The 25,592-nt window shown below is 57.7% G+C and overlaps 2 protein-coding genes and 1 long non-coding RNA gene across 5 annotated transcripts in view; 2 read left to right on the top strand and 1 right to left on the bottom strand.

The window, feature by feature from the left end:
* KIAA0319L (KIAA0319 like) overlaps positions 1 to 1,344 on the top strand; it is a 54,378-nt gene extending 53,034 nt beyond the window's left edge. For both annotated transcript variants that reach the window (XM_025208038.1, XM_025208039.1), the window contains exon 22: positions 277 to 1,344. In XM_025208038.1, coding sequence (XP_025063823.1) covers positions 277 to 339 — 63 coding nt within the window. In that variant the 3' untranslated portion in view covers positions 340 to 1,344. The remainder of the gene's footprint in view (positions 1 to 276) is intronic.
* A 93-nt stretch (positions 1,345 to 1,437) lies between these two features.
* LOC112550827 lies at positions 1,438 to 7,113 on the bottom strand. Its single transcript, XR_003094858.1, has 3 exons — positions 6,847 to 7,113; positions 3,351 to 3,520; positions 1,438 to 1,640 (listed from the first exon to the last, which is right to left on the bottom strand). It is a non-coding gene; the product is annotated as an uncharacterized LOC112550827 (long non-coding RNA).
* Positions 7,114 to 10,056: 2,943 nt separating this feature from the next.
* The window catches only part of LOC102372063 (interferon alpha-inducible protein 27-like protein 2B), a 24,063-nt gene continuing 8,527 nt past the window's right edge, over positions 10,057 to 25,592 (top strand). The window contains exons 1-4 of one of the 2 annotated variants that reach the window (XR_003094860.1): positions 10,057 to 10,374; positions 11,677 to 11,860; positions 24,165 to 24,213; positions 24,966 to 25,091. The gene's annotated coding sequence lies outside the window, so the exon portion shown is untranslated. Of the gene's footprint in view, positions 10,375 to 11,676; positions 11,861 to 24,164; positions 24,214 to 24,965; positions 25,092 to 25,592 lie in introns of those variants that run through there. The other variant, XM_025208057.1, reaches the window with a different exon arrangement.

Raw genomic sequence — 25,592 nt, 5'->3', positions numbered from 1 at the left:
CTGCTGCATCCCATTAATTATTCCCACTTTTAAGGCCCGGGTGGTAGCCTTGCTCCTCTCCCAGCCTGGGGCAGTCCTCTGCAGTACAGGCAGGCTGCTTGCAGTGGGGAAGCTCTCCTGCATGCTTTGCTGCAGAGATCAGTACCCCTCACAGCAGCTGCACCATGCGCTTTTGAGCCGGCCTTGGCTCTGATATGGAGGGGAACAATTAAACCCTGCACCGCACTTGCCTGATAGCACCTCTGTTTAGCTGACGGTTTTCTCCCTTCCTCCTAGTTCCCGGTGGGGAAACAAACATGTCCCTGGAAGTGCTGTAGTCAGCTGACGGCTCCGCTGTAGACAGAAGAGCTGTTTCCTGCCTTGCCTGGAGGAGACCTGAATTTTGCAGCAGGCTCTGGCACTCTGCGCGCTCCTTGCCGAGCAGCGTTGCTAGGACAGCTTCCTAACTCGGTAGTCGTTTGTCATCCCCGGGGCAGGCTGGTGACGCAGCGCCCGCATTTGTTCACCGCTGGTGCTGCTCAGCTGTGCGGTGCTCCCTGCTCTCCCACCTGGCTCCACTGTGCTCTTCAGATCTTGCCCTCTGGGCCTCTAAATTTCCCCCTCACAAAGAAACACATGCCCTCACTGCACTAATGAGCACAGCCAGCACCTCAGAAACCAGTCTGAAATCTCACAAAAGCTAATATAGAGCCAAGGGACAGGAGGAGTAAAAACCCCCTGGCAGTTAGAAACTTCAGTGTAGGCATCATCTCACAGGTGTCAGGTCATCTGCTTCCAAACAGGCCCAGCCCACCTTAGAGAAGCTCTTCCTCTGAGGTAGGTGGTGTCAAACAACACATCAGTCTAAAATCCCACCTTCCCCCAGTGTATTATTAATATCACTGCTCATTTGTTACCTAAGCACCCTGATCCTAGCTTGACCTTGCAATGAGAAGTTTTCTGCATGGCTATGCATTATGATTTCACAATTAGAGATGCTGGCTACAACTTCCCCAAGTGTGGAAGTTAAAAGCTGAGACAGCTGTTCGATGAACCATCAGCCTAACTGGATTTTGTTTTCCTCGCTCTGCGATTATAAATGGACTCCAGACACACTTGGTTGTTTTTCTTTTCCTGTAACGATGTTTGAGGCAAAGCCCATGATCTCGTGCAATGCTGGGATCCAGTTTCAAACAGTTTGCTCTTAATTTCCCTTTGTTCTTTTGCGCACTGGGGGCTGCCCGACCTGTCCAAGCTTTGATTTAATGATGGTTGTTGATTGCAGTGTTACTTGGATCAAGACTGGAAAATGATTTCACACACATTTCTTGCAAATAAAAGGGGAAGTTGTTTTGCTGCTGTCAATCTCTCTCTGGTTTCTCGCTGGATGCATTTCAGGGAGGGTTTAAAGGGAATCAGATCCTTCCTTCCTTCCTTCCAGTGCAGACCCATCCCATGCTGGAGAGCATCTACTCCCACTTCTGTGTCTGGAAACTACAGCTCCCACAAAGTACTAGACCAGTGGTTCTTAACCTTGTGAGACTCCTGTCACCGCAGGGAAAGTGCCAGCTCTTCACTTGTTTCTTGACTATGGAAAAATACTAGAGCACTTCTGTTCTGTTGTTGCAGCAAACTCAGGAAGCCCAGGGCAGCTCAGGAATCTACGGTGTCAAGAACATCCTATTTGAGATTTCTGGGTTTAATTTTGTGAGTCATGCATTGGTGTTTTTCCACACCTAGCAGTGCTGATATTAAGTAGCACCCTGCTACATCCTGGTTTACAATCACCGTATTGCACCCTGGAGCTGCCACGGGCCTGCCCAGAGCAGGCCACATTTACCGCTTGACTGAAGCAGCCCAAACTTGCTGCAGCCCAGCTCCCCCTGGAGAACAGAGGCCACTGGGCATGCAAGGGAGCAGCCTATGCTGGAGCGTGCAAACTGCGTATTAGCCGAAGTGGCTCCAGGTCCACAGTGCAGTGCTCTCTGAGCTGCGTTAGTAGATCAGATGTTCCTACGGCAGTATTAGTGCCAATGTCTAAGTTCAAGGAGCTGCAATAATGATCTCTCTAGCCCTGCTGTTGGGTGACAAGTGTCAGCCCTTCTATCGTGAAAGCTTCCTTGACCAAGAGGCCTCACAACTACTTTAAGCTCTGGTTTCTCGCAACATAAGCTAGGACCATGCACCCCCCCTGCTGTGGGATGGGTCCCTTGGAGGGAGCTCCATTGCTGTGCCCCAAAGGAGGGCTCAAGGTGGTCCAATCTCTTGCCACAGAGTCTGCCATCTCTCCACGCTGCCAGCAACCAGTGCTAAGGGCTGCCACAGTCCCTGGCAGAAAAGCCCTGACAGTTAACATTTCAGAGGCTGGTCAGGGAGGAGGGGAAAGGGCCTCTGAGTGCGTCTGCTGTGAGGGCTGCTCCCGAGGAAGCCAGAGGAGATGCAAATGTGGGCTATTGATTTCACTGGAAAGCAAAATTGCTGAAGCTTCAGGGATTGAGCTTCAGCAAACAGCACTGGTGCTCGGGACGTCAGCACCTCCTAATGAAGCTGAGGAGCGTTCATTAATTAGCAGAGTCCTTGAAGGACATTAAGAAAGGCTTCCCGGCTGTCAGCTGAGCAAGTGTTTTAGCACCACTGCAGCCAAGAGGGCCTGTAACACACTGGGACAAGGAGGTTTTGACACGCAGGGTGAAGTCACCTTCTGGGCTGCCCCTCTCCTCCAGACATGCCCTCCCACCAACGCCAGCCACACTGGAAACGAGTGCCACGCTGCAGAGGCCTGTCAGCATGTTTTCTGCTTCCTTCTAGTTTAAGCCGCTTAAAGAGCCCAGGAATTTCTGTGCTTGTCCAATTGCTGCGGTGCCATCTCTCCCAGGTCCCCTCTCTCCATGGAGGTGCAGCATCAAGGGAGATGAGAGCAGGGTTCTGGACTGTACAGGCCATGTGAAGCACGGGTAGCAGCAAGCACTGGCTTCTTCGCTGCCTAGCATCAGCCACACAGCCACCAACTTTTAATGAAAGTTGGGGCTACAGTCATTCCCCTGGTTCCTGCCTGTGCTGGGTCCTTGAATAGAGCCATTCGGGGCAGAAAGCATTTGGCCATGGCATCAGAGGGGCTAGGGCAGCACTGAGTCACAGAAGGGGCACATACCTCCGGGGAACCCCATACTCCAAGGGCTCGCAACAGCATTTCAGCAGAGGCAGGAATCGATGCCCACCAAAGCAAATGCTGCCTGGCTTCTGCACCTCACTGCAAAGCTGCAGGGGTAAGTTGCCACCCACCTGCCTTGTGCTGGCCTGCCTGGATGGCCGGGCAGTAACAGGTCAGCAAAGCTTCTGCATGCTCCCCCCCAGCTCCAACGTCCTCTTACCTGGAACAGGTCTTGGGGTGCAGCGGTTCACCCTATGGAGCAGGCCCTGTCTGGTGTGCATTTGTACAGCGCCTGGCGCGGCAAGATCTTGCCCACAACTGCAAGTGCTACCTCAGTTCAGGCAGCCGTTGTCTCAAGGGCCTGTGCCTGGGTGTCCTCACCTGGATTGACTGGGGGGAAATAGGAGGTACAGGTAGGGAGCAGGCGTGTCCCGTCCCTGCAAAGCACAGCCGTGTTGGCAGGATTCCCTTTGGCGCCCCAGCCCCTGGCAGAGCCGCAGCCTTCCCAGCCCTAATTCCCTCATTGTTCCTGGCAGCTGGTTTGAGAGAGACCTCAAGATAGTGGGGGAGGAAGCAGGAGGGTGATCAGAGTCATCTGTTAGCTGACAAAACACTTCAAGGAAAGATAAAGGGTTTTATCTCCGGGCTTGTGTGGAGGCTGAGAGCAACCTGCTGCTTGTTAATTATTTAAGCCCTTCGATACCTGTCTCGGAGGCAGTTGTCATGTTTCACTGCTGGGGAAACTGAGGCACAGAGAGAAAGGGACTGCCCCAGCCACAGTCCTCACGGTGCCTCATTTCAGGACCTGGGTACCCGGCTGCCTGCCCCGACGTCTGGAAGAAGAGCTCCACCCCGAGCGCCTGCCCTCGTCTGCTTGGCAGAGCTCACCGTTAGAGAGTGCGTGGGCTCGACTCGGTGCAGGACACAGAGCTCCTAAATCCCACGACCTGCGTGAAGGCTGAATGCACCTGCCAGCTCCTGGGTTCAGGGCCAAAGCAGAGGGGGAGCCTGCATGGCGAGAGCCGTGGGGACTGGAGGAAGCTGGTGCTCAGGGAGCATGATGCCAGGACAGGGGCACAACAGTACCTCTGTGCTGGGTAAATAGGAAGGGTCAAGCTCATGACAGGGAGATGTGTAAAACTCCTTCCTTGAAGGGCTCTGGCTCAGCTCCCAATTGTTTCTGGCTGGGCCCCAACCTGCAAGCTGCCCTCCCCTTGGGTAGGGAGCACCTCAAATACTGAGGCATGAGCTGCAGCCAGCCGAGCCCCCTGCCATGGGCCTGGGCTCTCTCTGCAACTTGGGGAACCCCAGTAAACTCCCCTGGGTGGGCGCTCTCAAGGCCACAGCTGCTCCAGTTCGGTCATGCAGCAATCCTGCCCGGGGCCCGGGGCTCCTAGGTGCTACCGGGATGCAGACAGCGAGAAGTTTTGCAAAATGCTCAGAGCCTGGGGAACCCCTCGCTGGCGCGGGAGGAGTCACATGGACCCCAGAAATCTGTCTGAGCCAGATCGATGCAGACACAAAGGGCACATCAAGCAAGGAGGCACTATGGGGAGTACCTCTCGGTCCCTGCAAAGAGGCAGGAGGCCAGGCAGTGTTGGGGCTATGGGCACTGGCTTCAGCCTGGGATGCTCCCTTTTGGGTGGGGTGGGGAGGGCAGTGGGCTGGTGGGACACAGTGCAACGCTGCCTCTGCCGGCTTGGTGAGCACCATGGCTGCTGAGCATGGATGCAGGTGTTCATGAGCTCTGCTAGGGACTCCCAGGGCCATTTCTGCCATCAGGCAGGAATACTAGGCCCTCCTGCCAGCCCCAGGGGAGGGGAGAAAGATGGCTCGAGAAAAAACACCAAAACTCATTAAATTGCCCACCCCTGTAGTAAACACTGCCTAAGACTCCAGGGAAACTGAGTCGCAAGACTGCTCTCTGTTCTCTCCCGCCCCAGCTGGAGTGGGGAGAGGCCGAGCTCACTGCCTGGGACCCCATCCTGCTGCTGCCATGGGCTTCCCTGCTTGTTCACCAGACAGCACAGCCTCTTCCAGAGCATGGTGCTGGGACTGAGCACTAGCCCCGAGTGCTGCTGGCAAGTCCCTTCACCTCTCTGTGCCTCGGTTTCCCCAATCTGACAGAAGTGCCTGCTCAGCCAGCCCCAACTCTGACCCATATACAAATCAGGTCTTCCTAGCCCTGGGGTCACAGGAGCCTCATTGCTAAAGAGATGTCACCAGTCAGACTGGTCAGAGCCCAGGGACTCAGCTGGAGGAGAGAGTCCCGTCCTGCCCCAGGAGCAGCTGAGGGATGAGAGAGGCCAGGAGTCTGGGGATGGAGCCTGCTCTCAAGTCTGATTTTGTGCAGGTCACAGCTTCCCTACCGCCGTTTCCCCCTCTGGGGTAAAGATGCCCAGTTCCACATCATGCTTGGAGAGCCCCCGTTGGGAAGCTGTTCTGGAAACAGCACCCAGGACTAATACACATGCTGGCCCTGGCCTCCCGAGCAAGGAGCTCAGCCCCTGTGACACAAGAAAGCTCTTCCAGTTCCTCCCAGTACACAAAGGGAGCAGCTTGCCAAGGTGCCCCATCCCCACACACCTGCTCCCCACTTCCTTTGCCTCACAAAGGGCTGGAGTTTTGCAAGTGCTCAGCTCCCCACCCCCAGCGAGCAGAGGGAGTGCTGCTGGCAGCTCTGCTCACCGGGGTGTTTGGCAGCGATTGAGCCTTTTCTTTGCAGTCTCCTGTTCCAGGGCCGTTTCATCCTACTCGCCCTGGTCTCTGCTCCCGCTCCAAGCTCTTCGCAGCACGGCCCTGGGAGGCAGTGCCTAGGGCAATAGGCCTTGAATCGTGTTGCAAGTTCAAGCTTCAGGGGTATTACATGGTCCTTTGCCCTGCTCTAGCTGTAGGGTGCCTTCCCCTGCTCACGCGCCTGCCATGCCTTGATATTTGTTTGATTGAAAGGGAGGCTGCCTACGGGTCCTAGAGCAAGCCCCAGTTCTTCTGTGCTTGGTTCTGCCTTTCAGACTAAGCAGACCCTCCTGACCCATCTGTAGCCTTAAGCGCCATTCATGGACTCCAACCTCCACTACAGCCATGTCCATGCCTCACAGGTGTTACTGTACGACCTCCACCCCTTTGCTCTAGCTGGGGGCCCACCATGCTGGAAATGACCTCTGGGCACCAGCTCTTATCTTGATTACTTCAGTCCTGAGCCCCCTGGCTTCGTCTCTGCCCTGCTCCAAGTGCTGAACCTGCTTTGGCTCTGTCTGGGTCCCCTAGTCCCGTCTCCACCCCAGTTTGGGCGCTGGGCCCCCTGGCCTAGTCTCCGTCTCTGCCCTGCTCTGGGCACTGAGCCCGCTCTGGCTCTGTCTGGGCTCCAATCCTGTCTCCACCCTGCTCCGGGAAAGCCTACTTTGGGTCGCTCTGGTTCGAGTTGCACTTGGCTACAGCCCTTCCACAGGCTACCACCCTATAAGGCTCAAGCTCCAAGCCCATGGTAGGGCTCAAGCCCCTCTTGTGCCCACAAGCTCTATTGAGACCTCCATCAGCCCCCAATATCCCCAAACCCAAGCTGCCAGTCTGAACCGTAACACAGAAATAAGCACAGTGGCTGTAACACAAACTGAACCCGTGCTGGGTCCAAACATGACCAGTAGCTTAACAGCCGGAGCAGTCATGCCTCCCCCTGCCCTGGTTACCCGCCCAACAGCAAGCCTCCAGTGCCTCACCTGCCTCCTTAGGGGATCCAGGAGCCGGCAGAGCCTCTTCCTGCAGTCTGCACCTACAAGCTCTTCACACCCCAGATTGCTGGGACAGGCTACCTGACCTGGCTCAGACCCTAGGCTTATATACCACTTATGCCCTGCCCCTTCCCATCCCCTGGTGCTCCAGCCCCCAGGGGTTTCTCGTTAAACCCTGAAGGCTGGTTGCCAGGGCAGCTGATGACTGCTGCTTCAGCAGCCTCCCTGTGCCAGGCTCTGCCCTACTGGCCTATTTCCTTCGCTGCCTATTCCCTTGCAGCCAGCTCCCCCCAGGCAGAGATCTCCTGACCGGTGCAGGGATGCCCTTCCCTCTAATGGGCAGGTCCCTGCCGAGGCAGCAGGGTTTCTTTGCTGCCTTCCCTCTTGTGATTAGTCCCTGCTCAGCTCTCTGGGCTCCATCTGCTGCCATTTTTCGCTTTAAAGAAACAGGAGCCCCAGGCTGACCGCTACGACCGTCTCCCAGTGCCTGGCCAGGCCTGAGCAGGGTCATGCAGGGCTTAACGGGGGCATCCGGCTCCCCAGTGGGGTTCAAGGCCTGCCCTGCTCCCCTTGGGACTGTGCTGGCACTGGTGCACCTCACTGGCCGGCCAGACAGCGGGGAATCTAGCTGCATGTCTGATAATGAGTTTGGTGGCCATAGAGGTTAACGGCCTGCTCGTTAATGCGAGGAGACAGCTTTGAAGGGAATGCTATTCTCGTGGTAGTTTTAGCCAGCACCTGTGACTGGCACGGGTGCCACTGTCCTGCCCGTATGGAGGCTGCATTAATTGCACATCCACCCGCTCCTGGGGGAGTCACTGCCTCTGCTGCACTGCAGGGAGCCCTGTCCCAGGCAGCATGGCTGGATGGAAAGGCCATGTAGGTGAGGATGGCCTGGGAAGCAGTGGGTTTTGGTGGGGCGGGGGGCTGGGCTCTGCAGAGTGCTGCTCCATCAGGGCAGGGTGCATATGGGGTGCCAGGCAGCTTTGCAGAGCCCTCAGGTGGTGCCTGGGCTCTCAGACAGGTCCCAAGATCTGATTCCTGCCCCTCGCTTCCAGGCCTCAGGGAGCTGATGGGAGGCAATCCCAGCCCGGGGGGGCAGAGCGCCCCTGCCCACGACTCCCAAGGGAGACCTCAGCTGGAGGAACATTTTTGCATTATGGAGCTCAGAGAGTGCAGCTGGAAGCAGGGCCCCATGTGCTGGGTCCTGTATAGACGCACGTGGTCACAGCCGGTGCCTGCCCCAAAGTCCTTCCAAGCCAAGTGGCCCAGAACAGGAGGATGATGACAAACACAAGCCCTGACCTCAGGAGTGCATGGAGAATCTCTGCTGACAGTACAGGCCCTATGACACACACACAGGTGCTCATCCAAGTCCTCCAGCCAGCTCTCACCTCCAAAGACCCATCAACTTTCCTGCAGCCCTGGTTCCCTGTCTCCTGCCCTTCCCTTCAGTTCCAGCCCCAAGAGCTGCCGGGATCAGCCTGGGGCACCAGTGCAAAACCCCATCAGGCTCGTGCCCACCCCAAAGGAGGTCCAGATCCCACTGACCACCCCAGGCCTTTCCTGGCCCCTGGGGAGGAGGTAGGCTTGCAGCCTGACCCTAATGGAAAGGGCAGGCTCCGGCTGTGCTGCCCGGCCTGGGGCAGGCACCCATGACATTGCCTACTCCCCTAAAAGGCTGTGATTGCCCAGGGCAGCTTTCCCTGGCCCGGCAGGCTAAAAGATACCATGGTCGGGGATGGGAATGGCATCTAATTCATTAGAGCCTCAGGGACTTTCCCCTAACCAGTATCTCTCCCTTCCTGCAGCCGCAATTCCAGTTTGACTCAGACTTGACCAGTGCAGCTGAGTGTATTCGTTGCTGGCCATATGCTGCCTGGCTCTGTCCTGTGGACCGACCAGCAGGGACAGTCGGATGCTGCTTGGCAGAGGCAAGATGCTGGGGTCAAGCAGATGCTGGGGCTACTTCCCACAAGGCCGCAGGAGCCCCTCTAGCAGCGGGGAGCTGGGAATGCTCCGAGCTGGGCGCCGGCGCACAGCTGCCGTCTCCTAGATGGACACAGGCTGGAGCACAGTGTCCCCTGGACCCTATCCTGCCAGCACCTCTGGGGGCTGTGGGCAGGGGGAGCTGAGCTCTCCCCACCCTGTTTTCTGTGGCCATGATGCCCTTGCCCAGGGTAAGTCCTTGGTGAGCCTGGATTTTGCTGTGCCACAGGGCAGCATTTCCCAGACTGCCTGGATGGGTGCAGGGCAAGCACCCGGAGGGGAGTGCACCTGGTACAGCACCCGGGCCCTCGTTCTGCACGTGCTTGTGTCCTCCCAAAGCCCTGAGCTGGAGCTGGGCAGGGCAGGAGGGGGCTGGGAAGCCTTCTAGCTCATGCCCACATCCTGGCTTAACAAGCACTTAACTCCGGAGCCGGTTTCACACCCTTTTGGTCCTGGCCCAGCCCGTTTGCTGCTGGGCCAGGCTGGGCGCAGTCTAGGTGCCTTTAGCTGCTCGAGGGCCAAGATCCCAAGCACAGGCATGTGGTCTCTCCTCCGCACAGTTGCACACAAGTGCCCGAGGCACATGCCAGGTCCCGCTCCCTGCTCACGCCGCCCCACACAAGTGGGTAGACCACGCACAGGCCATTAGCCTTGGGAGCCCTGGTCTGGGGGTTTGGGCCTGGCCTCGCTGAGCCTCTGCTGTGGGAATCCCCAGTGTGTCCCCTCTTGCAAGGCCTGGGGTCCTACACTGAGGCCACGTGTTGAGACCTAGAGAGCTCCACACACCGGGGAGGGTTTGCTCGTGGCTACGAGTCCCTTCAGGGGAGCTGAGCTGTCGAGAAAACCCAGCTCCCAAGGGGGCGAGATGGGGTCTGAGGCCAAGCCCTAGCAAAGCCACCCAGGCCACGGATGCAGAGAGAGCAGCCCTGCCCTCCCCACCGCCCCGGGCCCCGCACGAGGGGGGAGCCCGTCTTTGCATTGTTCCAGCGCGCTCTTTCCACAGGCGGTGCCAAGGCCTCCCCGCTTGCTCCCTGTCTCCCGCGTGCTCCGTATATTTAGCTGCCTCTAACCCTCTCCCTTTCCTTATATAGCAGAGGCCAAACGAATTTCTCACTCTCATTATTAATAGCCTGCAAGGAGCTCTTTGGAGGCTGCCAAAAATAGCAGGCAAACAGTGCGCGGCCGGAGCGGGGAGAGGGGCGTTGGGCTGAGGGAGGGGGGCAGACGGGCCTGCCAAGGCAGGGCTGGGAGTGCGGAGGGGGCCCCTCTTGTTTTCCTCTGTTTGCATTTGGTCACCAGAACAAGGTGTGCCCCCAGCCTTGCCCCGGTCTCGCACTGGCAGCCCCCTCCGCCACCCCCCTGTGGGCTGCAGGACATGATGCTGCTCTGGCCGGCGGGCAGGCGGGTGGGCGGGCGGCCGCGAAGCCCTCGTGTCATCCCTTGGACGTTCTGCAGCGCAGAGGAACCGGGCTCAGAGCCCAGGCGATGCTGCTGCCGGAGGAGCCCTGAGCGAGGCAGAGCCGGGAGGTAGGACCTGGGGCTGCAGAGCCTCTCCGAGAAGTTTGCAGGTGTTGGGAGTCGCAGGCGGGGGAGGAGCTGACGGGGAGCTGCAAGGATGGGGCCAGCTTCGAGATCCTGCGGGGCTTTTTCCCCACGGCGCTTCCCACCCCCCACTTCACCCCATTGCTTTTCCACCTGCGCTAGCCAAGCCCTGCTCAGTGGGCCTGGGCTGCGGCAGACCCCTCGGCCCCATATTCACCCTGAGCCCGCATCACAGACTGGGGGCCCGGCTGTCAGGGGCTCTGAAAGCTGCCACCGTGCCCCGTGAGCAGGGGCAGCCCCGGGGCCCTGCAAGGCCGGGGAGGGGGATGGTGAGGAAAGCAAATGCGCCAACGCACTTCTTTGCGTGGCAGCTTTGAAGAGCTAGACTCAAGGACGGAGCCACTGGCAAGCGGCTGAATGCTCCACGCAGCAGGGTCAGAAGATCGGCAGTGCGCTCCAGGCTTCCTCTGCGATTTTAGTCTCATATAGTGCGCACCTGGGGAGACGTGCGCCGTGTATGTCGCACCCACCCTCTTACACACACGCACTATGGTAAAGATCACTGCTCAGCTGAGCCCCAAGTCTCCCCATTTCACCTCCAAAATCCACAGAGAAACTCCTTTCCCCTCCACCCCCATCAGCCCCACATCCCGCTGTCCCCAGACCAACAGGCTGCCGGTGCATGGCACCCTTCACTCTTCCCCCGGCCCCCAGGATAGAAGCAGGGCCCTGGCTACATCCGGCAAAGTGCTTTCGGTGCCATGGCAGGGGCTGGGGGCAGCAGCTGGGGTCACCTGGTTGCTGGCCCAAAGGGCGCTTTGAGCTGCCCCTTGGGACAATTTTGGAGCTACCCTCTCCCTGGCATGGCTGGTGGGTGAAATTGCTGCTGCAGCTGCGGTGAGAGAGGCGCAGGGGGCCCAGCACCGGCCGGACTTCGCATCTGCAGGCCGAGGCAGGGAGGTGGAGGCCTCTTGCCATTCGCGTGCCCGTGACAATATTGGCTGGTTAATAACGGCACGAGAGGATTTCATTAGCATAGATCTGTGCAGTGTCCGTGCCTCCTGCCTGGAAGCTGGGCACAGCGCGTGCGAGGGGTGGTATTGATCTCGGACGAGGCTTCAGAGGAGGCGATCTGCCTGTGGCAGCAGGGGAGGGGGATGCCCCAGCAGCGGCAGCCAAGGACCCTTTATAAAGAAAAGCATCTTTACCGCCCAGCACCTGAAGGTGTCTGCAACCCAGGCAGGGTCTGCCTTTAAATCCCTCCCCTCGGCTCCCCTCCCTTGCAAGGAACTTCTCAAGCTGAACTGCGAGGATGCTGCATGCTCCTAGGGAACAGAATGCAGACAAGCTGAAGGAGTTTCTGTGGCAAAGTCAAGGCAAGCAGGCGAGTGCCGGGATCTGGCAGGCGACGCCACAGCCCCCGGGTGCCTGCGATGGAAGCCCAGATGCAGCTGGAGTCACCTTCAGGACAGTAAGTGGCTCGGGTGCTGGGGAGGGGGGCTGAGAAGCCAGGGGAGGTGGCAGGGGCTGCAGGAGGGATTCCCGGTGGTAAGTGTTTAACCTTCACCAGTACGTAGTGGGCACTGGGCTCCCGGCTCCCGTGCCGGAGCTGCCTTTTGTTATTTGCAGGCTTTGCGCTAGATGCTGATAATCGGAACCATAATCAGCATTTTACTTGGGCTTTGGCTCCTTGCAGCAGCTTTGCAGCGTGAGTGCGGGTGAAGGGGGTGGGGAGCGAGGGAGCAAGGGCTTCGAAGCCACCGTGTCTGGGGTGGAAGGAGCATGAAGTCTTAGCAAGTGTCCTGCAGGGGCGAGGGGCAGCTGTGACCCTCCCTCTAGCTCACCTGGGCCCAGCAGAGGTGCCCCCCTGTTCTGCAGCCCTTGCAGAAGCAAAGGAGCAGGGCTGGTGGCAAACTATTGCTGGGAGAGGGGGGCTGGGCCGCGGGGCAGCGAAATGCGGCCTTCACGCTGCCCCTGTGCTGGGGTGGGGGGTGCTGGCAACCCCGGCGTGGCTACAGCGAGTGGGCAACTGCGGCGGGAGGGAGGGGGGCAGCAGGGCTGCCTGCGAGGAGACCCACACCCATTGTGCAGCTTCCACTAGAGCAGGGGAAGCCCCAGTCGTAAATCTGCTGCCTGCGGTAGGCAGCACAGCAGGGATCGCCCCTCGTGGAGGGGGGCCGGGATCCCCGGCTCGTGGGCAAGCCCTTGGCTGGGCCAGGGTGAGGGGGGTTTGCCCTGCGTTATTGCTGGGGGGCGGGGGGGGCGGGATCCCAGCTCTAACTTCTGGACTCTGTATTCTGCACATCACACGGAGAACAGCTAATCATCGTGGCAGAGGGGACAGGGCTCGGCGCTATCTATCAATCAGGCCCCACCGGCACAGTGTCGTGGTGCTGGGGAGGGGGCTCTTGGCCGGGAACTTTGCCCGGTTTCTCAGGGGTCAGGGGAGGAGGGCCGGGAGCCTGGTGTGGGGTGTGGGGTGTGGTGCTGGGGCTACCCCAGGCCCTGTCCCCGTCCCCTCCCTACCCGGCGCCCAGGCTTCTGCCTCCTTTTCTCCCTCTCTTTTTTTTTTCTATTCGGCTCCTCCGCTCAAGTGGCTAATGCAGCGGGTTTACAAGGGGATCGATGGAGGAGCAGGGGGAGGGAAGGGAGCAGGGCCAAGAGAGAGCGATGAATAGTAAAACTTGGAAATGTCTGTGTTAGCGAGTGACTGCAGAGCGGCCGGGTGAGAGAGCAGAAAAAAAGACACTTCCTTTTATAGCCAGGCTGGGGCTGTGCTGGGCGAGCCTGTGCCTGTGCGTGTGTGCACACGCACGCTTCCCCACATCAAAGCCACCCTTTGGCAGCCTCGCTGAGGACTCCCTGGCTCACTCTCACTCTCCATATGTGATGCCATTTGTGTGGCCGAACCCCAGTAAGAGCCCTGGGGCCTGACTCCCAGCAGAGCAGGTGGCGTTGCTGCAGGACAGGTCCGAGATGGGGGTCCATCAGCCAGGCCTGGGGGAGCAAACTTGCTATCTAGTCAGATGTGTCAGGGACTGGGTCCCTTGCCTGGGGAGTGTGGGGCTGTCTCCCAGATGTGCTCACACTTCCCCTGCAGCAAGATGACAGCTATGTTTCCAGGGTCAAATAAAAGGCGCTTTGGAGGAGATGGGAGCAGAGCCGCTCCCTCTGGGATGCAGGGAGGGAGGGGGCTGAGATCTGCGGCAGCCCTCCATAGCAGTGCCCTGGACAGTCCCAGACCGCAGCCCCTGGCTCCTCTGAGCTGCAGAGCCAGGATGCTCTTGTCTTAGAGACTCCCCTGAAGCTTCAGAGGGTGGTCTCTGCTCCAGGGAGATCTCAGGCTTGGCTCCAGCTAGTTTGGGGGTGACCTCAAGGCTGCTGGCTGGGAGGCTGTTCAGGGCTTGGGGGCTGTGTACCTCCCCTTCACCTGGTACTTGCAAAGCATGGATGGGGGGGAGTGGGAGGCAGGCAGCCCCTGGGGGCGAGGAGCATCCTGGCAGGAAGAGGCTGTGGAAGAAGCCCTGGCTAGACAGGTCTGCGGTGGTGGGGAGGGGAAGCAGTGCATTAGGGGTGGGTCTGCTGGAGGCTGCCAGGTGCAGAACAGATGCAAATACCTGGCTGTGGCAGGGCAAATGCCACACCTGCTTTGGGGACAGCCAGATGCGAGGCCACGGGAGTCCCCTGAAGGAGAGGGTCTGGCTTGCTCCTCAGCGAGCTCGGACCTGGCTGCTCTGAGCCCACGGGGCTGAGGCTGCAGGGAGTCAGGCTCCTGCCCCCCATCCAAGGTCACCAGGGAAGGGCTTCATCCCTGCTCCTCGGTGGGATTCTCTGCTGATGGCAGGTCTGTGGGGAAGGCCCTGGGAGGGGCAGGGGGGCTAAGAGGGTCTCAGCAGACCTAGGGACCGGCCCGAAATGCCAAGAAGCTGCTGCCTGGGGTCAAAAGACACTGCAAAAGCTGTGGGATGCTGCCAGGAGTCCTGGGGGAGCGGGGACTGTGCGTGGGGCTTGGGAGGTGCTGTGCACCAGGCCAGGCGGGGGGGCAGAGCTGTGCAGAGAGCTGGGGACAAGAGCGGGAGAAGGCTATGCGTCAAGCTGGAGGCACGCTGGCAGGGCTGCAGCCGGAAAGCTCACGCCAGCCCTGGCTGCGGGGGGCTGGCTCTAACCAGCAGGGTTTGAGCCTCCCCCCAGTACAACTCCTGTACAGGGGAGGAAGGGGCCCATCCCAGTGACTTGCAGCGAGAGCGAGGAACCTCCACCACTTTGGGCCAGAGTTTTAAACAGCACCTAGGCACCTAACGCTGTCTGCTCACAGTAGGACCTCAGTGCCTAAATCCCTTAGCAGTCCTGCCTACTTACTCCTGCAGAGCTGGGGCCTATGTGCCTTGCCCAAGGTCACAGGGAGCCTGCAGCAGGGCTGGCCTCTGAGCACAGGTTTCCCACATGCCTGGTTTGTGCCCTACCCCCAGCCCATCCTTCCTTTGCCTCTTCCCCCAGCTATCACAGAGGATTCCTGCACCACTGGACTCTGCCTTGCCCTTGAGCCCAGGCCCTCCAGGCAGCAGTTCCCAGTGGTGACAGCAACCCTGTGATGACCAGCAGGGTAAGCACAGGCCAGGAGCAGCACAGAGATGCCCCAGCCGGGCTGTGGGTGGAGGGGGAGGCTTCATGCACCAGCTGGGTCATGCCACAGTGCTTCTGCTCTGAGGCGGTGGGCAAGGCAGAGACCCATCGCGCTGCCATATCCTGCAAGCAGCCCGGCCCGCTTGGTCTGAACACTCAGCTAGACACTTGGGGAGTGATTTTGCCTCTCGGATATGACAGTGTCTTCACTATCATCCAGGCACAGAGGTTCGGGAGTGCTTTGAGTCCCCATCAGAGCCCCTCTTGCCCCGGTGGGGGGAGCTCAGCTCCACAGCACTGCAGCCAGCTGCTGGGGCAACACAGAGAGGAAGGTCACATCTGTCCCTCCCTGAGCAGACGCACGTCACCCCCTTGCCCTCACCCCTGAGAAACCGCAGTGCAGAAACCCACTGCGTGCACACTCACTGCACGCACACTCGCCTCCTTCCTGCACACTCAGGGGCTGCAGCCGCAGTCCCCCAGCAGCTACTCCCCCATGGGGAAGGGCAGGTGCCAAAAGGAAAGGACCCGGGTACTCCCTCATGGCAAGTGGCTCTAGGGAGGTTAAGGCATCTGGCACAGAGACCCCAGCCACAGCCAGAGCTGTGACAAAGATCCCAAGGAGCCCTGTCCCCCCTCCCCAGGATCTCAGCCGACGACAGAGCTCAGCACTGTGAGACCCAGGGACGAGGACAGGTGGGTTAAGGGGGCTGAGGGGTGCAACCTGCCCCTCTGGGCTGTGTACCAGCTGCCAGGGTGGGCTGGGTGATCAGCAGCATGCTCCTTCCCAGGGAGGCGGCACTGCAGAGACAGGAAGCAGCAAGGGTTAAGCCACCGCTGCCTTCTGCAGAGTCAGGGCTGGGGACTGCTCAGGGACACAAGGTCAAAGCCAGGGGCGCCAGGGGCAGGCTGGTGCCCGGAGCACAGGGAGTTGCTGGATGGGCCGGGACAGGCCTGGAGCTGAGCTCCTGTGAAACAATCTTTGGGAGGCAGCTGAGCTGGGATGCCAGGGATGCTGCCCGGGAGTGCTGGGATGCTGGGAAGTGCTGCAATCGTAGGGCACTAGCTCGGTCCCTTGGGTGGCTTTGCTGGCATGGGCTGCCCCCAGTGACTGCTCCTGGCCCAGAGGCCAAGGGCTGTCTTTGCTGCCGGGAGTTTCTCTTCCCTGGGGCCCAGCAACAGAGCATGTTGTGCACACTTGGCAGCCAGGGGCTCCTTGCAGAGCTGCAGTACGTGGAGTTTACGTGCTGTCACAGCCTCACCACTTGGCCAGAGCCTGGAGTGCACTGGCTGGGGCAGATGGCCTCTGGGGATGAACCTGCCCCTGCCATGCCCCTAGCCATGGGTTATGGCGCAGTCTCAGAGCTCTGGGGCATTGGCTCTGGGACACTTCCTAAGGCACAGCTCTGGTGTCCCGTGTGGGTGGCTCTAGAGGCAGCCCAGCAGACAAGAGCCAAACCTGGGGTCCCTAAGCCATCCCCCCAAACACCCCCAGGCCCCGTGCCTAGGGCCAGAGAGTCTATTCACCAGTCCTCATCCAGCTGCAACTTGTGACAAAGATGCCCAAGGAGAGGAAATCCCACAAACCACCCAAAGAATCCCCCCCAGCACTAATTCTGTCTTGACTCTGAATCCGCACCCCAGCCTCCACCAGGCCTGGTCCCTCTACCGCTTGGTCCCTGGGCTGTGGGTGAGACCTCCCTGGCCTTTGAGCTTCACAGCTGTGGTGCTGCTACACACTGCAGCCACTCCAGACTTCACAGCAGCAAGGAGGAGAGAGCCGGGACCCGCCTGCCCCAAGGGCAGGGCACTGGGAGCCCGGACTCCTGGGTTCTCTTCTTGGCTTGAGAAGAGGGAGAGGATAGCGGACAGAGCAGGGGACTGCGGGGCTGGGCTCTCAGGTCTGTTCCCAGCTCTGCTACCACTGGGTTTTGTGACCTTGGGGAAGCTACTCCCAGGGTAGCTACTCCCAGGGTTAATGATCACCCCTGGGAGTGAGGCGGTGATCATTAACAGCAGTGGCCAAAACTGGCTGCAGAAAGGCTCCCTTGTGCTTAGAGCAGCATGGCAGGGGCCTGGGCAGACTGGCAGGGAAGGGCTGCCCGTGTTGGGGGCAGTGAGCAGTCCCTCAGGCCCAGAAGCACTCTTCAACCTCCCAGCCCCTTCCCTAGCCCTTGGTCCTTAGGGATTCCTACCCCAGGACCCCAAGAGGACCTGAGAGGAGCCCTTAGCTCCTGTGGGGCCAAATTCACCAATGCAGGGACTGGGAAAGGGGTCTCGTCCCCAAACTTCTCCCCCTACCAGCTGCCATTTAGAGTTTCCCCCACTGCAAGGGCAGGCGAGCCCCCAAACCACCCACCCACTCCTGAAATGCTCCCTCTGCAGAGAGCCTGTGCAGGGCCAGTGCAGACGCAGGGCTTGGAAGACCTGACTTTCTACAGCTCTGCACCTGCCACGGGGAAATGCCGTCCTGACAGTGAAATATGATGCTGTGAGCCATGCCCACCCACGGGGCATACACGGGGCCTCGCCTGCAAGGGAGATGGGGTGAAGGGGACAGGCTTCATCTGCAGACCCCCCCTTCCATAGGAGACACGTGCAGCTCTGCAGAGGCAGGTACAGCTTAGCCGGGAAGCCCTCTCTGCCCTGTGCTCTGCCCTGAAAAGTGGGCTGAAGTGGCACTGATGCAACGTCCGGGCATGGGCACAGGGGCTTGTTTCACCCACCCTGCCTTGGCCTCCAGGATTTATTTCCGTGAGGGGCCCCGTCTACACGAGCCAAACCTCTCCCTTCCTGAGCTCTTCCCTCCCACCAGCCGAGCGCCAGGGCTTTTGGAACGACCCTTGATTCCCACGGGGGTGAGAACGCAGTTGGGCGCAAAGCAAGTGCACCCCTCACCAGCCTCTGGGCAGCATCCCCTTCCCCCCAGGCAGGTCCTGAGCAAGTCTGTCAGTGCAAATCCAACGAGTGACCATGCCCCAGTGCAAACCAGCACAGCTCAGTGGGCTCCAGTGACTGGAGCAATGATGCTGATTTATACCTCCTGGGGGTGGTGCTTTGATAGCACTGAGAGCACTAGAGGTGCCACGTGTCTGCGTCATTACCCCATGGAGGAGCCATATCTAAGAGGAACCAGAAGCACTTTACAAAAATCAAACCCAGGAGTCCTGGCTCACAGCCCCTTGCCCTTGGGGTAGGAGGATCTGGGCTCTCTCTCCCTTGCTGCTGTGAAGTTTGGAGTGGTTGCAGTGTGTAGCAGCACCAGAGCTGTGAAGTTAAAGCGACCTGAGTCTTCAGCTGGGGAAACTGAGGCAGGAAGCAGGGGAGTCTCTGGCCCAAGACCCAGTGAGGGGAGGCTGGGTTGGAGACAGAAGCCAGGCCTGGGGTTGGACACCTGCATGCATCACAGGGCTCCAGTGGGACAAAGCGCCTCACACTTTCTTTCTGGGAGTCATGGGGCAGCTCCGCGGCACCCCCAGCTCCAAGGGATCAATGGGGAGAATGAAGCAAACGTGCAGGGAAGACATCACAGGAGTGACAGACTCCCGCTGCTACTGCCTGCATTAGCATGAGATCCGGTCCTGCTGCGCTAGGTGCTGTACAAATTGGAGAACTCTCCTCACCCCACAGCCGAAGGCGAGACAAAGGAAGGATCATTGCCCTGATGTAACACTAGGGAAACTGAGGCACAGACAGGCTAGGTACCATCCCCAGGGTCACACAGGAAGCCCTGTGGCAAAACCCTATTTCCCTGAGCCCTATTCTACCCCAAAGCCATCCCTCCGGCACCCAGCTCTTTATCTGATCCACGTTAATGAGTCACGCAGGCGGCAGTACTGGCCACGCTCAGCCTGGGGCTACAATGGTTAAAAACCGGGGCAGAGAAGTTGTGCCCAGGGAAGGGCCAATTGTGCAAAGAAATCAGCTCCAGCGGCTGATTGCGCTGAGGCTGGCAGGGGCCGCCGGTGGGCCCCCAAGGCCCAACCTGGCCCGGCTGGCATCACAATGGGAGCTTTGCCATCGGCCCCAGTGGTAAACAGAGCACAGTCCAAATGGGTTAGAGCTGAGGCTGAGTCATGCCCTTGTTTTTGTAGAGAATTAACAACTTCAGCTCTGTGCCAAAAAGTGGCCTCTGAGCCCCTGATCCAGAGCAGACTAGAGTCTATGGGAAACCTCCAGTCAGCTTCAGAGGGCTTTAGATCAGGCTTCCCGCACAGCATGGGCCTTGCTTATGAACATAAACACCCGATTAAGTTATCAGTGGTTTCTAGTCTCTCCTGAGAGGTTCCCTGCCCTGTTAAACCTGGGTCTTTTGCCTCATTACAGCAGCCTGCAGAAATAGTAGCGGCTCCCAGGATTTGCATCCTAAATCAAACAAGGGGTGCGTGAGTGTTGGAGGTGAGGGGCACGGGGGTACTTTCAAACTAATGGGCAGCGAAAGAAAAATCTCCCCCTGTCCATTACTGCCTGGGCATGATGCCAGGGAGAGGATTCGAGTTTCCCAAGACTGTGGAAGTGCAAAGAAACCTGTGAGTTTAACTCATGAGATAAGCATGGGTTCTCAGCTCGAGGGTTTTTTGTGCTGTTGCTGGCTTAGACCTCTGTTCTACCCGCCTTATGCATTTTGAGGCTTGCAGGGACTGTTGGATCTTTTAGTCTGATCTAGCAAATCTGAACAAAAACCTTATCGGGTCCTTGCTGCTGCAGTGTCTCAGCACCTCACCATCCTTCCTAGATTTTGCTCTCACAGCCTCTCTCTGTGCAGAGTGAGCCCTCGTCCCCTTTGGGAAGAGGGCAAACACAGACTGGGCACGTCTACATGTTCCTTAATGCACAGTAGTTACTGCACGTTTAGTTTAGTACTTGCTTAATGAAGTACTAACTAAAAGCGCAGTACCTACAGTTACTGCGCAGTAGTGCCGATGCAGTTTTTTAGTGCTGCTTTATGTGCAGTAGCCTAATACTACCGCACACTAGTGCATTAGTGTGATTTTTGCCTGGCACGCTACTGCGCAGAGTTATTAGGCTACTGCGCATTCAGTGTCTCATGTAGACGCACCCACGGAGAGGTGAAGTAACCTACCTGGGCTCACGTGCAGAGTGCGACGGTGCTGGGACTTGGACCCATAGTTCATGAGTCCTGGCAGAGCATCTTTCCTGCCCGGCACACCACTTTGTAGGAAATAAACCGGGTTTATTGGTGCAGCCTGAGCAAACCAGTCTTATACTAGGTATCGTGATGAAAAAAAGCTGGGGAACAGGGTCGCTTTCTAATACATGCATGCTTGTGATAGTGGCAACTTCACTTAACATGCACCCGTCAGCTCTCATTCGGGCCTGAGAGGTTGCCTCTCACAGCCATCACCTCTCCTACCGGCTTGCTCACCCATGCTGCCCCTTACACTACCCCCCCCCTCCCCCCAAGGCCTCTTCACTCCTCTTCAAATCCATTCCTCCTCAAATGCTCCCTTGTCATCAATACACAATGAGCAGGATAACAAAGAACGCCCAAATGATAGTTTCCTTCCTTCTTCTGTAAAGGGAAAAGCGAGCACATGTGCTGTCCTTATGTATAAAGCATGAACCCCAACAATCATGTCAAGATTAAAAAATTAAAAAGATTAAAAGATTAAAAAAAGCGCAGCCCCCGGGGAGGTTGCTGGATGCTGGGCTCACATGGGAAACTGGCTGGAAGTAATACAGGGGGATGTCTGGGTGCTAAGTGCTTAAAAAGCTGGCTTGGAGAAGGAGCTGTTCAGCCCATGTAAACTGGTAGGGCCCCTGGGGATGTGAAGGGACACCGTCGCTGTTCCCCTGCTGGGGGCTGGTCGGCCAGGTTGTCTTCACAAGCGTATCATCAGCAGACATCTCTGCCCTCTCCCGCTTTCCCGAGTGTGACATGTGGACAGGCAGCGGCAACAGGGATGAGCTGGGTGTGCTGAGCAGACCCCTCCCTTTTAGACAGATATGCAGGGATCCTGGTTTTCCCTGACAAAAAAATAAATCCCCACTTTTTGGATTTAAAAAAGTAAAATCCACATTTTTCCGTGATCAAAGTGAAATGCCACTATATCTATATCTATATCTTAGTGGGATTTCATATTAATCACAGAAAAATATGGATTTGAGATTACTTTTTTAATCTGAAAATTGGGGATTTTTTTTTATCAGGGAAAACCAGGATCCCTACATGATGTAGCACAAAGGTCATCTCCTCGGTCTCTGGGTTACACGGCAGCAAGGAGGGAAGGTGATGCTAGGGCAATGACCCAGTTATTTGGGTCCAAGGGACCTGAATGTATGAAGTGGGGGTGAGTCTGTGGCTCAAAGCCCCTGAGCCCTTCCCGCACCTGGGGAAGGGGTTGTTTCAGAGATTCAGCCACTGCCAGGCCCCTCTGAGACTCACACTCCCTCTCTCCCCGTGTGATCGCAGGCTTGGATTTCGCTTGCTCTGTGCATTAGGGAAGCAAGGGGCTGGTTCTGCCGAGTCGACGCTTTTGTCCTGTTCTCCTTTGGGGATGGAGAGATGTGATGGTGCAGGGCACCAGCCCCTTCCCCTGACGCTGTTCATGGCAGCCAAGCAAATTCCTTGGCCTCAGCCAAGTGCTGGGGAAGTCCGGCCTCTGCCTTGCGAAAACAGCTAGGTGGACAGGATTCCCCAAGATGCTCAGAGCTGGGCTAGCAGGGGGCCAAGGACATCTGTCCAGGGATGGGATGGCAGGAGTCTGGGTGAGGGGTCAAGATGAGGGGTGCCAGCAGAGCCATGTACAGGTCCACCTCTCCTTGATCTAGAGCTCAGTCTCCATTACATGAGGAGACACAAAGAGGGAGGAAAGCTGGGAGGGTGCAGCTGAGAGCTGGGGAAGGGGCTCCCCTCTGCTCCCCGGGGCGGCACAGCCACTCCTCTCCGCTGCTGCTGCGGGACCAGAACCTCTTCCCATCTCGACTGGCCTTAATCCCTGCCCATGACAACAGAAGCCCTGAGCCCAAACACCCCTCTCGCCCTCTCTGGGGAGCTGCAAGGCAGAGGGGCCCCTTTGGAGAATGGGTGGGATGGCCATTACAAGCTGGTCCAGAGCTGCTAGCTCACCTCCGGGCACTGTTTGTCAGGTCAACTGCTCCCCTCTCTCCCTGCAGCTCTCTCAGAGACCATCTACTCCCAACAACCCCGTGGTGCTGCCCTATGCCCCTGAGCAGCTGCCACACGCCAGCCCCGAGGTGGCAGCATTTCAGGGCTGGGCAAGTCCTACGTCTGCACGGCAGGTGCATTGCGAAGCCTGATTAGTTAATGACGTGCTTCGAGGGTTTAGAGCTGCTCTCCCAAAGGGGCAAGAATTAGTATTAAATTAGAGGGAAACTGGCATGCGAGACCATCCTTAAAGCCACCTCACATCTATCTGGGACTGATGGCTGGCCAAGGATGCCACTGCAGGGCCCAGCGCAGTTGCAATGGCATGGGAGCAGCCCGATGCAGCACCACCTCTTGACACCATGTCTATCGTGGCACCATGTCTATACAGACCTAGAGCAGTCTCCTAACACCCCGCAAATGGGCATTTCTGTTCCAACCTACTTAGGAAGACACTTTCTTTGAGGGTTTCCCTTGCCTGGTTCCTGGAGGGGCCTTTCAAAGGCAGGGCCGTCTGTTGATTCATGTAATAAAGCTCCCTGTGGGATGGTTATATGCAAGAGAAACATGGTTGCTCTCCGTGGCGCCGGTGAGTAGTGTCCAGCTTTGAAAACCACATTTCCAGAAAGAGATAGACAGAAGGGCATACATTCCAGAAGGGCAGAAATAAAAGGTTTGGGGAACAACCTCTAAGGGAAGGTGGAAACAGGTTTGTTTAAAATGGGGGTCGGAGAGGGGGGAGATGGTGGGGAAGGTGAGGGGGGACATGAGAACAGACTTCCACCACATAAAGCTTGTTCTCAGGAGGCCGGGACTAATTGTTTGCCATATTCACTGGGGATAAGACAAGAAATAATCAGTTTAAATTTGCAGCAAGGAAGAATCAGGTTAGCTATCAGGGAAAACCTCACTCCCAAGGCAGGGAAGCCTTGGGGCGGATTACCCATGGAGGATGGGAGGCCCAGTTGCTGGAGGTTTTCAAGGATGAATAGCAGTCAGGGACAGTGTAGGGAGACTAGGCCCTGTCTCGGTGCAGGGAGATGGACTAGGGGACCTGAAGCAGCCCCCCTAGCTCTTCATTCCCCGGATCCCATAACCCACGCTTCTATATGAGCAGTCATTCCTCATGCCCAGACTTTTGAGCACAAGGACACATGCCCTGCCCCAATCCTCCCATACTTACAAGAGAAAGTCAGACTCCAAGGGAATCTCCCCACTCTTGTGTTTAGGCACCGAAGGCCACAGTCACTGCGCGGTTAATGTAATGGCCCTTACAGTAGCCCAGACTGCAACTAGAGATGGTGCCACTTGCTTCAGAGGTGACCTGGCAGCACCCAGAGGTGGTGATGGAGACAGTCCCCCTTTCTGTGCTTGTAGATGCAGGCTCTCTCGCCTGGCCCACCCTGCCACTGGGAAGGGATCAATAGCATTTAGAGCTGCAAAATTATTAATGTTCCTGAGCAGAGAGGAGATGCCGGGGACTGGGGCTTTTAGTGTGGTTGGTGAAAAACATGCCATCTTCTCTTGAAAATGAGGCTAGTTTAGAGAAGGTTTTAGCACAAGGGGATCTTTGGGGTGGTTACTTTTAATGGAGGTGGGCAAGGGAGATGGTAATGACTATGATGAATCCCATGCCAAGTCCTGTCAGGGACTTCACCCTGACTTCAGACCAATAAGGTTAACTATGTCTCTCACTTCACCTTACTGTGCTGCACCCTGCAGACGTCCAGCTTCAGGGATATTACTTGGACCCTCTTACTACAGGTCCCTTCCCTCTGAATGTCAGGCAAAATCCTCTGTAACTGCCAGCACTACAGGGACAATGAAGCACATCTGAATGGCTCGATTCTGTACAGCAAAGAGCAGCAACACCTGCTTTATACATACACGTGCCTACGCAAACACAGCCCTAGCACCAGGTCACCACAAGGCCCTGCCTTCCTATGACACCTGCCAATCGAGCATCCCGTATCACAAAATCCCGCTTGGCGCAGACACAGATTTGTGCATCCTCATGTTCCAGCAGGCAGAGGGGAAGGAGCACGGAAGGAGGAGGAATGGACACAGCGCCGGTGAGTGATGGGCAGAACTGGAGCAGAGAGACTCCCTAGAGGCAAGTGCCTTGTGACAAGCCCAGAGCAGGGCTCCCTTTAAACCCTCCCTGAGAGACAGCATGTGGGGTCAGGCTCCAGGCACCGTTCCACAGACTGGGAGTCACTGCCACTGCAACCGCCACAACCACCAGCTCATACCCGCTCCCCGTATGGGGCAGCCTCTGCAGATTAAACCCATACCCCAGGCTAGGGCATGACCTGCCTGCAGCCAGAGATATGCAAGAGTCAGAGCTAAAGCCCAGCGGTCCTCACTTTGCCCCTGCATCTCCAACATGATTTTGTCAGTGCAGAGTGTAATGCAATAGCCCTCAGTCCCTCTTATTCTCAACCCCAAACATGATCCCGGGCTGCGCTCCCTGACGGCACTTGGCCCTTCAAGGTGGTGGATGGCCCAGCTGCCAGGGGCACTGTACAAGTCAGGCAGTTCGCAGCTCCTTCCTGCAGGGAGGGTCAGGGTAAGGCAGGCAATTATTTCGGGCGGAGGGTTGCTTACTGAGTTTTGGCAAGCCATCAAGGGCTGCATGACAGGCAGCCAGGGGCAGATAAATATTAATTTTCTAAATTTTTTAGGGGCCCCGCGGGCCAGATAGAATGGGCTGGCGGGCCACATCTGTCCCATGGGCCGCATTTTGCCCACCCCTGGGGTAAGGGATAAACCACTCTGCTGAGTCTCTTTAAATCATTGCTGTCTCATTGCCTTATCTTTTCAGGGTCCAGAATTAATCTCCTGTGGCAGACACCAGAACAGGGGGAGAACTGGGAGCACTTGTCCTGGCGCCTGCTGGAGATGGCATCCACCCAGCTTGGGAAGACAGCTGGAAGGCAGCTCTGAAAAGGTAGGTACATAGTGATCCTGGCCAGTGACCTTCCCCCCCCATGCAGGGGGCCTGTTCATGTGGGCCCTGCCTCTTGGGCCTCTACAACCCAGCAAGTGGATTTGCTCTCCTGTCTCTCCGTCATAACTAGAAGCATGATGTGACAGAGATGAGCTACAGACCAATACGATGGATGGCTATACTTCCCTGCCCCCGGATGGGACTCATCCAGCCCTGAGAGGTGACAGCAGAAGACTTGGCACCAAGAAGGGCTGGCGGATAGATGCATGGCCAAAAGAAGAACAGCTCCCTCCCAACCCTACATACTTCTTCATATGCCCATATGGAGTCGGCTGGTATTATGGAATGTTAAGAAGTATGTATCTTTGGGCTGGGACCCCCGTGCCCATGGAGGCGCTGGCACAGGAAGGGGTCTACACCCATCTGCTGAAGGAAGAACATGAGCTCTGGCTTGTCCAAGGGAACAGGAGACCCAGTGCAGGACAAGGCCCTCAGAGAAAG

Source organism: Alligator sinensis, unplaced genomic scaffold (assembly GCF_000455745.1).
Source record: "Alligator sinensis unplaced genomic scaffold, ASM45574v1 scaffold547_1, whole genome shotgun sequence".
Classification (NCBI taxonomy): Eukaryota; Metazoa; Chordata; order Crocodylia; family Alligatoridae; genus Alligator; species Alligator sinensis.
Note: the sequence above shows the minus strand (reverse complement) of the source record. Positions and strands in the feature narration are given on the sequence as shown.